Source organism: Sceloporus occidentalis, unplaced genomic scaffold (assembly GCF_023333645.1).
Source record: "Sceloporus occidentalis isolate IW3139 unplaced genomic scaffold, rSceOcc1.0.p SCAF_1, whole genome shotgun sequence".
Taxonomy (NCBI): domain Eukaryota; kingdom Metazoa; phylum Chordata; class Lepidosauria; order Squamata; family Phrynosomatidae; genus Sceloporus; species Sceloporus occidentalis.
The window spans coordinates 4,023,340-4,037,133 of record NW_028316981.1 but is presented as its reverse complement, the minus strand read 5'-3'; the positions used below and the strand labels follow the sequence as shown (position 1 = coordinate 4,037,133).

Here is a 13,794-nt window from a genome sequence, read left to right as displayed (position 1 = left end):
AGACACTATACTTTTATTGATGGAGCCTAAAATTGCATTGGCCTTTTTAGCTGCCGCATCACACTGTTGACTCATGTTCAACTTGTGGCCTACATGTGGTCAAATAAAAGTTGTTAATCTTTAAGGTGCCACCACATTTCTTTGGCTCAGATTTACATGCCTGCCTCTCTGAAGAATCTGATGTTCCTTTGTGTGCATGTGTTTCAAAGAAGAGACAACCTAATGTGGCAGACCAGTATCTCCCCATTATTCCCATTCTCCAATTCTAAATATAAATCCCTCCACTACCTCTCCCTGCTACACTGGCGTGGCTTTGTTTCCTTGATATGAGTTACTGTAGGAGAAAATATGGTTTAATCTTAATAAATGCAAATATATACATCTTCTGTGCATATTTAACTTGCTCTAAGATGCACTTCCCATCATGGCACTAGCTTTCTGTTGTGCTGGGACTGAGTGTTTCTGGGAGGCAAGAGGTTATGTTGACGGCAGCAGTTATGCTGATAGGATCACCCATGTTAGACAAACTTTTGCTGAGGAGCCAGGTGAAATGTGCCAAAGAGCTACTGGGCAGTGTGGTTTATTGATTTTAGTTTGCCTACCACATGCTATTTCCAAGGTCACAAGATTCCTTGGAGGCATGCATACCCAGAACATGTACCAGCTCATTCATGTGCTCTGAGGGTGATGTTGTTGCTGTGCGCGCCTTAAAGTAATTTCTGACTTATGGCAACCCTAAGGGGGTTAATTGTGAGGGGCTTTCCTGGCAAGATTTCTTCAGAGGTTTGTCATTGCCGTCCCATGAGGCCAAGAGCATGTGACTTGCCCAAGGTCATCCAGTGGGTTTCATAGCCAAGCTGGCAATCGAATCCTGGTCTCTAGAGTCGTAGCCTGACACTCAAACCACTATGTCATGATGGCTATCTTCTGAGGGAGTACTTGGTAACAATATTCAAGAGGTAGAAGCATTGATCAGTCCCTTCAATGTGGTCATTAAGAACCAGTAGCTAGTGCCTTTAGAGCAGGCGTCGGCAACCTGCGGCCTGCGGGCCGGATCCGGCCCACCAAGGCCTTCCTGCCGGCCCCTGCGCAGTCCTGCCGCCGATTTCCCCCGTTTTCGCGCCGCCCCGGCCGCCATTTTGTTTTTCAAAATGGCGGCTGAAGTCTTGTGTGACCTCAGGATGGCAAAGGTCACGCGAGACTTTGGCCGCCATTTTGAAAAACAAAATGGCGGTGCCCGTTAGGAGGCCTGGTGCAGCCCCTCAAGCACTCCAACAGGGCTCCAGGGGCTGCAGCAGACCTGCATCGGGCTACACCTTGCCCTCTGCCCTCCTCCTCCTTATGAATAGAAGAGCAGGGAAAGGAGGAGGAGGAAGAATGAGGAGCCAGCCGGCCAGCAAGAGCAAGAGCAAGCCAGAGAGAGGTTGGTTGCTTCCTTAGGGGAGGGGGGTTAGGTTTCTATTCTGAATTGCATTTTAGTAGTAACTTGTTAGTATTATTATTGTTTATTTGCCCTTGGTGGTCTCTTTGCAAAAACTCCTTTCAGCTCCTTGTGCTTCTCTGGGTTGAGACAGTGGTGCATGCTTTCTCCCTTCTATTCTGAATTGCATTTTAGTAGTAACTTGTTAGTATTATTATTGTTTATTTGCCCTTGGTGGTCTCTTTGCAAAAACTCCTTTCAGCTCCTTGTGCTTCTCTGGGTTGAGACAGTTGTGCATTCTTTTTCCCTTCTATTCTGAATTGCATTTTAGTAGTAACTTGTTAATATTATTATTATTTATTTGCCCTTGGTGGTCTCTTTGCAAAAACTCCTTTCAGCTCCTTGTGCTTTTCTGGGTTGAGACAGTGGTGCATGCTTTCTCCCTTCTATTCTGAATTGCATTTTAGTAGTTTCCATGCTAGTAACTGTTAGTATCATTATTATTATTATTATTATTATCATCATCATCACTCCGGGGGCGGAGCATGCGGCCCCGCCCCTGGAGGGTGGAAGCTACACCCCCAGCACATGGCCCCGCCCCCAGAGGGTAGAAGCTCCACCCCACTGCTTCGGCCCCCCAGTTGTCCGAGGGACAGCAACCCGGCCCCCGGCTCAAAAAGGTTGCCTACCCCTGCTTTAGAGTATTAGGCCCTCCTTGTGTAATCCCATCACCTAGTAAACCCAATGATGAGACATCCCAAGTGAGGCAGGAACCAAGCATTAGCAGAAAGGGAAGGAGAGAGAGATAAAGGGATATCACGTTTGAAGGCCAGTGTGTCCAGGCAAGTGGACCAGAGGGCCAGGGGCTATGGGGGCCAGGAGACCCACTGCCAAGGCAAGGGAGCCAGGGGCAGGGGCAATGATAGAAAACTGGGGGAGCAGGGGAAGAAGGCCAGAACCAGAGGGCTTAGTTGTCATGGGGCCTGGATGCTAGGGGGAAAGTGCCAGGGCACTAGTGCCAGAGGCCTAGGCCAAGGAGCCAGGGACAGGATGTGGGCTCAGAGGTACAGGCCTAGGAGACCCATGGACCCAAGGGCCAGGGGACCAGGGCCAGAGGAAGTGGCAACCAAGGGGTCAGGGTCCCTGGGTACCAGGCGATAAAGGTGCTATAGGCCCAGGTTGCCAGGGGACAAGTGCCACAGAGCCAGAGTGCCAGAGGACCTGGGGAAGGGCACCTGGGCAGGAGGATCAAAGTACCAGATGGCCAGGGGTACAAGATAGAAGGAGTGGTTAAATGCCAGTACTGCAGCCACTGATCACAAACCACAAGGTTGTGAGTTCAATCCCAGCCAGGGGCTCAGGGTTGACTCAACTTTGCTGTCCTGGGAAAGCGGCCAAGAAGGCTGATAGCAACACACACCAATAAACAACGTCCAAAACTTAATGCAGTCCAGCAAAGCAAGCAAGAGTCCAAGAGCACAAATCAAGAGAGTTGTCAGAGATCTGAAGTCCACAATTCCAGAGAGTGAGGAGACATGCAGGTGAATCCAAGGTCAAGAGGTCCAGAGAGATAAGGCAGCCAGCAATCCGAGGAGAAAGGTTTCTAGCCAGGAAATAAAGGAGGTCAGGATCAAGCATGATTTCACAAGGAAGCTCAGATAATCTCTGGCAATGGACCTGACGTCCTCCACTTGTGTGTATTCCCAGTTCTCATGAGCACAGCTATTTGGTGATTAGAGAGCATTTTTCATAAAGCCTCCTTGAACACTGGAGACACACCCTTTCAGACCTTATCTGGCTGAAGGTTGGTATGTTGGCATCCTCCTCCTCCTCCATGTCTCTTGTGCCTGGAATCTCTGCTGCAGGGATGCTTAGTTGCTGGAGCCTCCTTGGAGGCCACCGACCCTGCTTAAGTTGACAGGGCAGAACTAGGGCCCAGCTCAGGTTCTAGCTCAGTCCTCTCTTCAACTCGCTGGGCATGAATGACACTTGCATTGTTCTGAGGTCGCTAAAATGAGTACCCAACTTGTTGGGGGCAATTAGCTTACCATTGTAAACCGCTTAGTCTCTTGCTTAGTGTAGTATGAAGCAGTATATAAATGAAGCTGCTATTGCTAGAAGGCTAGGGGGTATGACCAAAGGATCAAGGCCAGGTGGCAAGGTTTCCAGAGGGACAGGTCGCTATGGGGACAGCACCAGAGGATGAGAGGGCCAGGCTGTCAGGTATTGCAGGGTGCAGGTTAAGGGGGCAGAGAGACAGAGAACAAGAGGGCGGGGAGGCCAGGAAGGCATAGGGTTAGGGTGGCATGTCGAGGAGAAAAAGATTAGAAGGCCAGAGCAAGGGTCCCCAGGTACCAGTGGGCAAAAGGGATGTGGGCCCAGGAGAAGAGGTCAAGAGGACTTAATGATCAGGGGGCCTAGGCTAGAGAACAAGGGCTCCAGGGGGCTTGGGCCAGGGTTCTCAGATGTTAGTGGGCAATGACACCAGGTGGCCAGGGGGGTGGGTTGCTAGGACACCTGTGCCACTGGGCCAGGCAAGGAGACCAGGGAGCCAGGAGACTGTGGGGGCCAGGAAATAATTTTTATATGCACTGTAGTTCAAAGGAAGCTGGTGTGAATGATGCATTTATTATCCTAAAATCACACAACTGCTGTTGAGAGGGGAATAAGGTGCTTCTCGTGGCCCTTTGACAGGGTATTATTATCACTTACAGTCATCCCTCCATTTCTGTGGGGGATCTGTTCCGGATCACCCCCCCCACCCCCCCCACGAAAACAGAAATTGGCAAATATTCAAGCTCCATTGGCTTGGTCAATTTCAACCCTCCCCACTTGCCAGTCCGCAAAGGATTGAGACCGCAGACTCAAAGTCTGTGAAAATAGAGGGACGACTGTACTTATATAGTGCCATCAGTGTACATGTTACTTTGTAAGTAAAAGAACAAAACAAATCAAAAACAGCCAGATCTGCTAAAGGCATGCAATCATATCTATTTATACACAGAGAAAGAAGAAAAGGAAGAGAAGGTAACAAATATAAAAATATGCAATATAATAATTAAAAATGGCTCCCTCCAACCTATGGCGTATGAGAATGTGAAAAAGAAGGGTGCGGAGGCAGCCTCTGATTCGAGGGAGCCATCAATCAGTTAGGGAGGAGGGCAGGGTGATTGACGTCTCCCTCTGACCAATGGTTGATGAGAATGTGGAAGAGGTGGGGCAGAGGCAGCCCAGCAGCATCGTTGCCAAATTCCAGGGAATTTAATTAGTTTCTTTCTAGAGATTTTGACTGAATATTCTGGTAAATATTGGGGAATTCTGGGGATTTTGGAAAAACATTCTGGGGAATATCTTTGAGGCTTATTGGCAACACTGCCCAGCAGATCCTGACTTAACTTTTTGTGTCAGGAGAGGCTTGGGAACAATGGGACTTGAAAATCTGCAGATTTTGGTATCCACAGGGGTCTGGAATGGGTCCTCACAGATAACCAAGGGCATATATATATATATATATATATATATATATATATATATATAATGTGTCCAACATATCCCAGTGCTTTTGGCATCCATTTCTTTCAAAAATGACCTGTGTTGACCAGTTGAATTCTATTTCAGGTAATGCCCAGTTCCCGCTGGGTTGTTCTTGCTCTTGCTACAGGAATGAGGCACTCAACAACAAGGGTACCAGCAACAGCTCCTCCTGACCTCTGCTCCCTCCCATCTCAGTCCAGTCACTGAGGCTTAGAAAAGAGACAAAAAGAATCACCAAGAAAAAGTGAGAGAGATAAGGTGATCATCCTCTTCTGCCTCCTCCTTCTGTGCTGCAGACTCACTTCAGTTCCATCTGTATCTACCACCCCCTCTCCCCTCATTTGGCCTTGCTGGGCTCCAAGCCCCCCCCCCCCCCCAGACAGGCTATGCAATTCTGCTTACCTGTACAAGATCCAGAGTAGTTTAAATACTCTGTGGTGATATGTACCTGTGCAGGCTTCCAGCCTGGAAAGAAAAAAAGTCACTTCCCAGAGAAAAGTAATAAAAACAAGAGCACCTGACCAGGTGAGCATCTGGGGAACCCACCACACATGCCCCCTGCCTGCCTGACCCTTCAGTGGTGGATCAAAGCCAAAGTGCAAGATACATTAAAATTAAAAACTGTGAAGCAGAAATGAGATCATGATAGAGCTTTATAAGACACAACTTAGATGTATCAAGAGAGTTTTTCTAAAGAAAACACTTTCCATACCGCTGGTAATTCTACGCTTTCTCTATAATATGATGTTTCTGATGCCTCAAAAGCTGTGAATTCCGAGAAAAACATTGACCACAGTCCTGACATCTAAGTGGCTCTTCCCCTGTATGGACTCTCTGATGAGTCACAAAGGCTAACTTGCAAACAAAACATTGCCCACACTTCTGACATTTGTATGGTTTCTCTCTTGTGTGGAGACTCTGGTGTCTCACAAGGGCTGACTTATGAGCAAAACATTTCCCACACTGCTGGCATTTGTATGGTTTTTCTCCTGTGTGGATTCTCTGATGCCTCAAAAGATCTGGCTTGTGAGCAAAACATTTTGCACACTGCTGGCAGATGTACGGTTTCTCTCCCGTGTGGACTCTCTCATGACTCACAAGGTCTGACTTGCGAGCAAAACATTTTCCACACTGCTGGCATTTGTATGGTTTCTCTCCTGTATGGACTCTCTGATGAGACACAAGGACAGATTTGTCAGCAAAACATTTTCCACACTCTTGGCATTTGAATGGTTTCTCTCCTGTGTGGACTCTCTGATGGGTCACAAGGGCAGACTTGTCAGAAAAATATTTCACACAATGTTGGCATTTGTATGGATTCTCTCCTGAGTGGATTCTCTGATGCCTCAAAAGATTTGGTCTGTGAACAAAACATTTTTCACATTGGTGACATTTGAATGGTTTCTCTCCTGTATGGATTTCCTGATGGCTCAAAAGATTTAACTTGTGAACAAAACATTTTTCACATTGCTGACATCTGAATGGTTTTTCTCCCGTGTGGACTTTCTGATGTCTTAAACGGCTTGAACAGCAAGCAAAACCTTTCCCACATTCCTGGCATTTGTATGGTTTCTCTCCTGTGTGGACTCTCTGGTGTCTCAAAAAGTGTGACTTGTGAGCAAAGCATTTTCCACACTCCTGGCATTTGTATGGTTTCTCTCCTGTGTGCACTTTCAAGTGACTCTTAAGGTGTGACTTATGAGCAAAACATTTTCCACACTGCTGGCATTTGTACGGTTTCTCTCCTGTGTGGACTCTCTGATGGAGCACTAGGAATGAATTGCGAGCAAAATGTTTCCCACAGTGCTGGCAGCTGTATGGTTTCTCTCCTGTGTGACTCTTCTGATGAGTCAAAAGGTTTGACTTCTGTCCAAAACATTTTCCACACTTCTGGCATTTGTATGGTTTCTCTCCTGTGTGGATTCTCTGATGAGTCACAACATTTGACCGGCAAGCGAAACCTTTCCCACACTCTTGACATTTGTATGCTTTCTTTCTTGTTTGGTCTCCTGTATAGCTCACAAGATGTGAATTAGAAACAAAACATTCTCCTTGCTCTTGCCATCTATAAGCATTGCCTGGTACACAGAGTCTCTGGCAGCTCATAAGATGCAGATCAGTGCATATGTTCACCTTCTTCCAGTGATCTGTGAAGGACAAGCACAGAGAAGACTGAATGCCAGCATTAAGAGAGGAAGAACAAAAATGGAGGTAAGCAAGCTCAAGATCTTAAAAGAAAAGCAACATCAGGGAAAGACGAGCTAATGTATCTTCTCCTCCTCTCACCTAACACTCACTGCATATTAATCATAATAGTTAAATTAAACCACCTGAGCAGAAGGATCTGGGGAAGCCGCCTGGGAAACCATTTCTTTTTGGACCTGCTTTCATCCTTTCCTTAAGTACCTCCTGTCCAAAGTGTGTCAAACTAACTTCAACAGGAAAGGCTGAGCAAGAGAGCTGGAATTCCAAGGCATCTAAAAACTTAATGGATGAGCCAGAATTGGGACCCACTTTTAGACTCCTCAGCTAAAGAGCTCTAGTTCCTCACCAACCTACAAATCCCAAGATCCCACGGGATATTGCCATGGCAGCTAAAGTGGAATTATGATTTGTGTAGTGTGAAAGGGCCCTGGCTCAGCCTAGGAAGAGCAATGTATTCAAGTTTCTTACCTAAAATAGAAGACACATTCTCATAGTTTTCCATCATGACCTCCTTGTATAAAGATTTTTGGTTCTGATCCAACAATGTCCATTCCTCCTCTGTGAAATACACAGCCACATCCTCAAAGGTCACCTGCAACAGAAAACAGGTTCAGATATGGAAGAAAACCATGGTGCATAGTTGTGATGGTTCTATGCGCATCCCCAGTTGGATCTGACTACTTTGGGGGGAATTCTGTTTTCATTAACTCCTTGCATTTTGAAGAGTAGTACAGGAGGGCTACAACCTGACTCCCTGATGAACTATGCTTTCTCATATACAGGGAAGTTTCATTTAACTCAGGGAGCTTTTCCACATAGACCTTCCCAATCTTTATTAACTGGTATGTGTCTAAGGCAGTATTTCCCAATCTGGTGTCTTACAGATGTTTTGGATTTTCATTACCTTTAATTCCCATTACTTTGGCAAATGTGTTATTTTGGCATATAAGGCAGAGAATACTATAATGGCCTCTACCCATCAATGATAGTAAAACTACAAGAACAACAAAGTTTAAACCACTAGCGATTGCTGCTTTTCATAATGGTTCAAGACCTCTTGCCTGATTAGCTGCCTCCTTCCACCAAAGCAGAGGCACAAACCCTGCCAAAAAGCCACAGACATAATTTTAATACAGGTATAGGGCTAGCCCTGCTGACAGGCCTGAGAGGTCCCTCCAGGGCCAGCAGTGGGCATGGAGTACACGTGTGCCTGACCCTGACAGCTGGGAGAAAAGCAAGGGCATGAGGGCAGGAAGCACTGATCAATTGAGCCACATGGCAGGGATGAGGACGACATCCAAGAAATGGGGGTTAAAGAACACTGGCGGGTTTACTTTATCTATTTTATTGTTTGTATGTACAGCGCTGTGTAAATCTACAGCACTATATAAATAAAGCATAATAATAATAATAAGAAGAAGAAGAAGAAGAAGAAGAAGAAGAAGAAGAAGAAGAAGGATGGCCGGGGTAAGTGTCCTTGCATCCTTGGTATCAAATGTTTTGGGCCCTCCACTTGAGATCCTTCCCAAGGAATCAATTCAAAAGAGGAAGGGGATGAGTGTTCACCTGTTCTGAGGGCATTTTTCCTGCAGTTTCTTTCATGGAGGAGGAATCCAACAGAGACACTCCTCTCTCTGGAAGTCTGGAGGTCAGGCGGGCCTGTCCTGGATGTCTGAAAACCTGAACCAAGTACAAACGAAAGTGGTTAACATGTGTACAAATTTTTACGGTTTTCCATAAATAAATGGTTCTGAGAGCAAATCCAGCCTGAATTCTTACTAGAAGACAAAATGACTACAAGCCAAAATGAATTGAGGCTATTGTACTTTGGACACATTGTGAGAGGAGAGGACAAGATTCACTGGAAAAGATAATGTTCTGTATAATTTTGAAGAAAAGGGGAGGAAGACCAATGTAGGTGAACTGACTCCATCAAAGAAGCCATGCTTGCAAGGCCTGATGAGGCCTGTTAATAACAGGGTCCCTTTCAGGCCTCTCATTCATAAGATCCTTTAGGTTGTAGGCAACATGGAAGCACAGAACGAGCACCAATGGCTCTACTGCTGGGATTCTTCCTTATCCAGCAGAACACCCCCACCCTCACCCTCACCCACCAAAAAAACTGTAGCTGGGGTTAGCTATAAGATTTAGCCTTAAGGTAGGAATGGGGATCCTATACGCCACCAAATGTTGGTAGTCTGAAACTCCCAGGACCCCTCATTTATTGGTTAAGTTAACCAAAGGGCTGCTGGGAGCCGCACCCCATCAACATCTGCAGGACCACTCAAGGCTCAACACTGCTCAGAGAGAAGAAATTGTAAGCCATGGAAGAAAAAGAGGTAGAGCTCCCATCCCTCCAGGTTTCAGAGGCAGATTGGGGCAGAGTGTAGAAAGAGTTTCAGCAGCAGAGCTCATCTTCTTTCAGCTCAAAAAGTTTCTGTGTGTATGTATACACTGACAAACACAAAAGAACACACACCGCCTTCTCAAGAGCGGTCTTTCCAGTCTTTCCTGGAAGGGAACTGGTTGCCAAGTGGGTCTTTATCTAGTCAAAGATTTTTGTCTGAGATCCTTTATAAGGGGCCAGCCATAGCTGTAAATATAAAGTTTGAAAGCATGAAGAGACAAACAGTGTGGCCTATAAATAAAGAATAATAATAGTAGGAAGAGCTGCCTTTGGGTTTTGGTTTTGGTTTTTTTGTAGTCTGGGACCTACTGGAAGATGAAGAGGGAGAGAAGAGCCCATCCCTTGCTAAGCAAGGAAAGGAAGTTAAAGGGAGGCAGAAGTGAATTTTTTTTCAGAATATTGCATCATTCATAATTACCTTTGCCATAATAGTCTCCCACTCCTCCATGTGCCCCAGGAAGACCTTCCCAGGTGTGTTCAGAGCAAAATATCCTCCCAATAAGGATGATAGACCTGAAAGACACCATAAGGGCTATCCAGTCCAAGCCCCTGTCATACATGAAGAGACAATCAAAGCATTCCCGACAGATGGCCATCCAGTCCCTGACAGTTAGAGCTGTTCTAGAGTGGAATATGCTGCCTTGGGAGTGTGGTGGAGTCTCTTTCTTTGGAGGTTTTTCAACAGAGGCTGGATGGCCATCTATTGGGGGTGCTTGGTTAGTGTTCCATCTTGGCAGGAGATTGGACTCAGTGGGCCCTGTGGTCTTTTAAAACTTTATGATTCTAGCATGCCCCTCTCTTGTTAACTGAAGGATATTTCTCTCCTCTTGCCTTCTGGGAAGGGCAGACATAACATATGAATATAGTTTGTAGTAAGGTGTGATGGTCCTGCTTCTTTTACCTGACAGAATTTCCCAAACCAGATCTCATTTCTTAGCTGATTGATAATGTTCTGAGGAGAAGGAGAATTCAGCAGGTCTCCACTTCCATGGGTGAGGAGTAAATTATTTATAAAACAATAATTTACCTGTCAGTCTTGGCACTTGCATTATTGCCCCCCCCCCCCCAAAATGAGGTGCAAATGCACTCCAAAATAGCCACTCATCAGTCAGGATAGCAAGAATCAGTGACAGTTGCCAATCTGATAGGTGCTGAGGGTCAGTTGTGCAAAACGTTGTGTTTTTCAGTAAGCTGGCCAAGATAGATTTCATGGTATGCTTTATCAACATCAGTAACCACTTGGGATCTCTTGAGGACTACTCCCTATTTTTTTTTTAAAAAAATTATAACCATACTATCTTCAATGGAGCTCTCCTCTGATTCCCTGAGATCCCCTGGTGTTTGTAGAGCTGATATGGGCCACAGCTTGAGGGAGTTACTTTTGGGGAGACTAGAACTCCCAGACCCTCCCCCTCCAGTTTTAGCCTTCAGTCATTATCTGCAGTGAACTAAGCCAAGCATAATGCCAGGAGTGGGACTCCTGTGGCCTCTGCTATAGACAACCAACATCCTTGCAAGATTCAGAGACAGCCTGGTTGTCAAGGGGACTAAGTTTATGCCTGGGGAGGGGGGTTATTTGCACTTTCTTTGGTTCTAAGAGAAAATGGAGCCTGAACTCATATTAGACACAAAGATGATCAGACTGAGGCTGTGAGTTCAATACAGTTTTAACATTAATAGAAATAATGAGCCAGTATTAATGCTGGAAGTTACAAAATAGCCTCCTGTTCCAGATACTTTAACCTCCACCTAAGTCACATGTTGACAGGAATGGTGAGAATCTCAGTCATGGGCACAGAGACCTGAACTGACAAAACCCACACAGTGGTCCATAGTTGGCTCATGGTGTAGTGAACCTAAAGGAGAGCTGAAAGCCAAGGAGCAAGGTGGGTAGGTGACAGGTGAAGTTCTGGCTGGGGAACTTCAAGGGATAATCATCATTATTTCCCTACAAAAAATAATACATGTCTCTTCTCACTGCACACATCATGGCTCTCAGATTGAGAAAGGAACTGAAAACCAGGTGGGTGTGCTGTTTAATTTGGTAAAAAAAATTACTTTGGTAGAATTCAAGATTTCCTGCAAGAGAAACTGAGAAGTTTTCAGTGTTCTTACTTGGTCTCCTTGATACCTGCTTGTAGCCTTGAAGGTCATGAATTGAGAGGGGGTGGGTTTGGCAGCTATTTCTTCTCCACTCCAAAAAAGGGAGGATCAGGATTAGTCCTTTGGTGCCATGGCAGTGCCTGTGGATGGAAAGTCAAAGGATGAGAAATGATACTGTCTGATGAACTCTTTCTGCTCCTCACCTGCCCCACACTGCAAAGGATTTGCCTTTTTCCTCATTTGCGTTTCCTGCCTTTGCGTTTAATAGATATTCTGCACCTACATTTGGGGAGTGGCAAATAAATTATATAGATAAATTACTTTCCATCTTCCCAGTTTTATTCTTCTTCCAGATCTACTTGCTTCCATTTTCAGAAGGGGGCTGAGTTTGTCTGTTGCCTCAAAGGCCACAGGCAGTCTTCTGGGCTAAGAAGAGTTGGTGAGACCTTTACTCCCAGGAAAGTGGGTGTAGGATGGCAGCCAATGGGTTGGATCTGGATGTATTCATTCCCAATTCATATCTTCTAAGCATGGATGAGAAAAAGGAAAAAGGAGCAGGGGGAAAGCAGAGTTCTTTCGTATGTTAAACGGAAGCAAAAGTTTCTTTGATAATACATTACAGCGTGTCAAGACCACAAATGCCACCTCTTTACTGCCTCCTCCTTGAAAAGAGATGTTTTTTCTTTCTTCCTGGAAACGCTTAGGACCTACTGTAATACATCTCCCACAATGTCCCCTTTTATGTGTGTTGACAAAAATAAAAAAGTTCTCAGGAAGGAAAGCCCTGAAGCTCCACTGGATTCTTCGTCAGGCAAGGTGTTACAAACAAAACAGGCGAAAAACAATTGGAGCTGCTAGTAAGATGCCTCTATTTTGTTGCTTCTGTCCTTAGCTAAGATGGTACGGGGAGGGTATCTTCATCAGGCAGGGCCCTTCCTCCTTCTGGACATTTGGGAATTGGGAGATTTTCAAAGTCCAGGAAATTTAAAATCCATTTGCTTCTGAACAAACATCGCCAATTGATTTTCTTCTCTTTTGTTTTGTAACACCTTGCCTGATCAAGAAGCCAGAGGAGCTGTGAAAGCTTGCAACCAGTATATTGTGTATTTCTGTTGGCTGATAAACGTATCACTGTTTGGTGGGTTTTTGTTAGAATTTGCTAAATGGCCAACACAGCTACCTCCTCCTTGAAGAGGAGGTTTTTAATTTTTGATCCCCCCCAAACCCCCATCTGCTTCCCTATCTCCCCCCAGGGGTCTCCCCCTCCCCCCCCATGGAAGGCTGCCCTTCTTCCCCCTCAGCCGACCTGTCCCCTCCCTCATCATTACAGTATTTTTTGGGGGGGAAGGGAGGGGAGGGGGTTTTGGGGGCAGAAGGAGGCTACAAGGGAGGGAGGGAGGGAAGGGGGTTCCTCCTTGGAAAGGGGGTGGGTGGCAGGAAGAGGGGGCTCTTTCTAGGAGAAATCACAGAATCCTAGAGTTGGAAGAGACCACAAGGGCCATCCAGTCCAAACCCATTCTGCCATGCAGGAACTCTCAGTCAAAGCATCCCTGACAGATGGCCATCCAGCCTCTCTTTAAAGACCTCTAAGGAAGGAGATTCCACCACACTCCGAGGGAGTTTGTTGAACAGCCCTTAATGACAGGAAGTTCCTCCTAATGCTGAGGTGGAATCTCTTTTCCTGCAGCTTGCATCCATTGTTCCTGATCCTGTTCTCTGGAGCAGCAGAAAACAAGCTTGTTCCCTCCTCGATGTGACACTCCTTTAAATATTTAAACAGGGCTATCATATCACCTCTTAACCTTCTTTTCCCCAAGCTAAACATACTCAGCTCCCTAAATCTCTCATCATAAGGCATGGTTTCCAGACCCTTCACCATTTTAGTTGCCCTCCTTTGGACACGCTCCAGTTTCTCAATGTCCTTTTTGAATTGTTGGTGCCCAGAACTGGACACAATATTCCAGATGGGGCCTGACCAGAGCAGAATAGAGTGGCAATATAGGGTCCCTTCTCCCCCCCATGTTTCTTCCTCACCTCCTCCTCCTCTTCCTCTTCTCCTGCCTGCTCCACCCTCTAGGCCTCCCTCCCCACAGGTCCACGTGATTTTTGTTTGTGTGAACACTTC

At 46.0% G+C, this 13,794-nt stretch overlaps 1 protein-coding gene across 1 annotated transcript; it reads right to left on the bottom strand.

Moving 5' to 3' along the window:
* Window positions 1–5,396: 5,396 nt before the first annotated feature.
* On the bottom strand, window positions 5,397–13,747 carry LOC149320421 (uncharacterized). The gene is made up of 5 exons (XM_089501789.1): window positions 13,704–13,747; window positions 11,698–11,809; window positions 8,726–8,839; window positions 7,628–7,751; window positions 5,397–7,101 (listed from the first exon to the last, which is right to left on the bottom strand). Exons 3-5 carry the CDS (start codon window positions 8,759–8,761, stop codon window positions 5,678–5,680), a joined length of 1,584 nt encoding a protein of 527 aa, XP_089357915.1. The 5' UTR covers window positions 8,762–8,839; window positions 11,698–11,809; window positions 13,704–13,747; the 3' UTR covers window positions 5,397–5,677.
* Between the last annotated feature and the right edge of the window lie 47 nt (window positions 13,748–13,794).

Bases quoted from the DNA above. Each gene is read 5' to 3' on its own strand.
- LOC149320421 (XM_089501789.1), bottom strand. From the start codon at position 8,761: ATGAAAGAAACTGCAGGAAAAATGCCCTCAGAACAG. The intron at 7,752-8,725 runs GTGAACACTCAT...TTTCTGTTGCAG, and splicing joins GAAAAATGCCCTCAGAACAG to GTGACCTTTGAGGATGTGGC. The intron at 7,102-7,627 runs GTAAGAAACTTG...TGTCCTTCACAG, and splicing joins GAATGTGTCTTCTATTTTAG to ATCACTGGAAGAAGGTGAAC.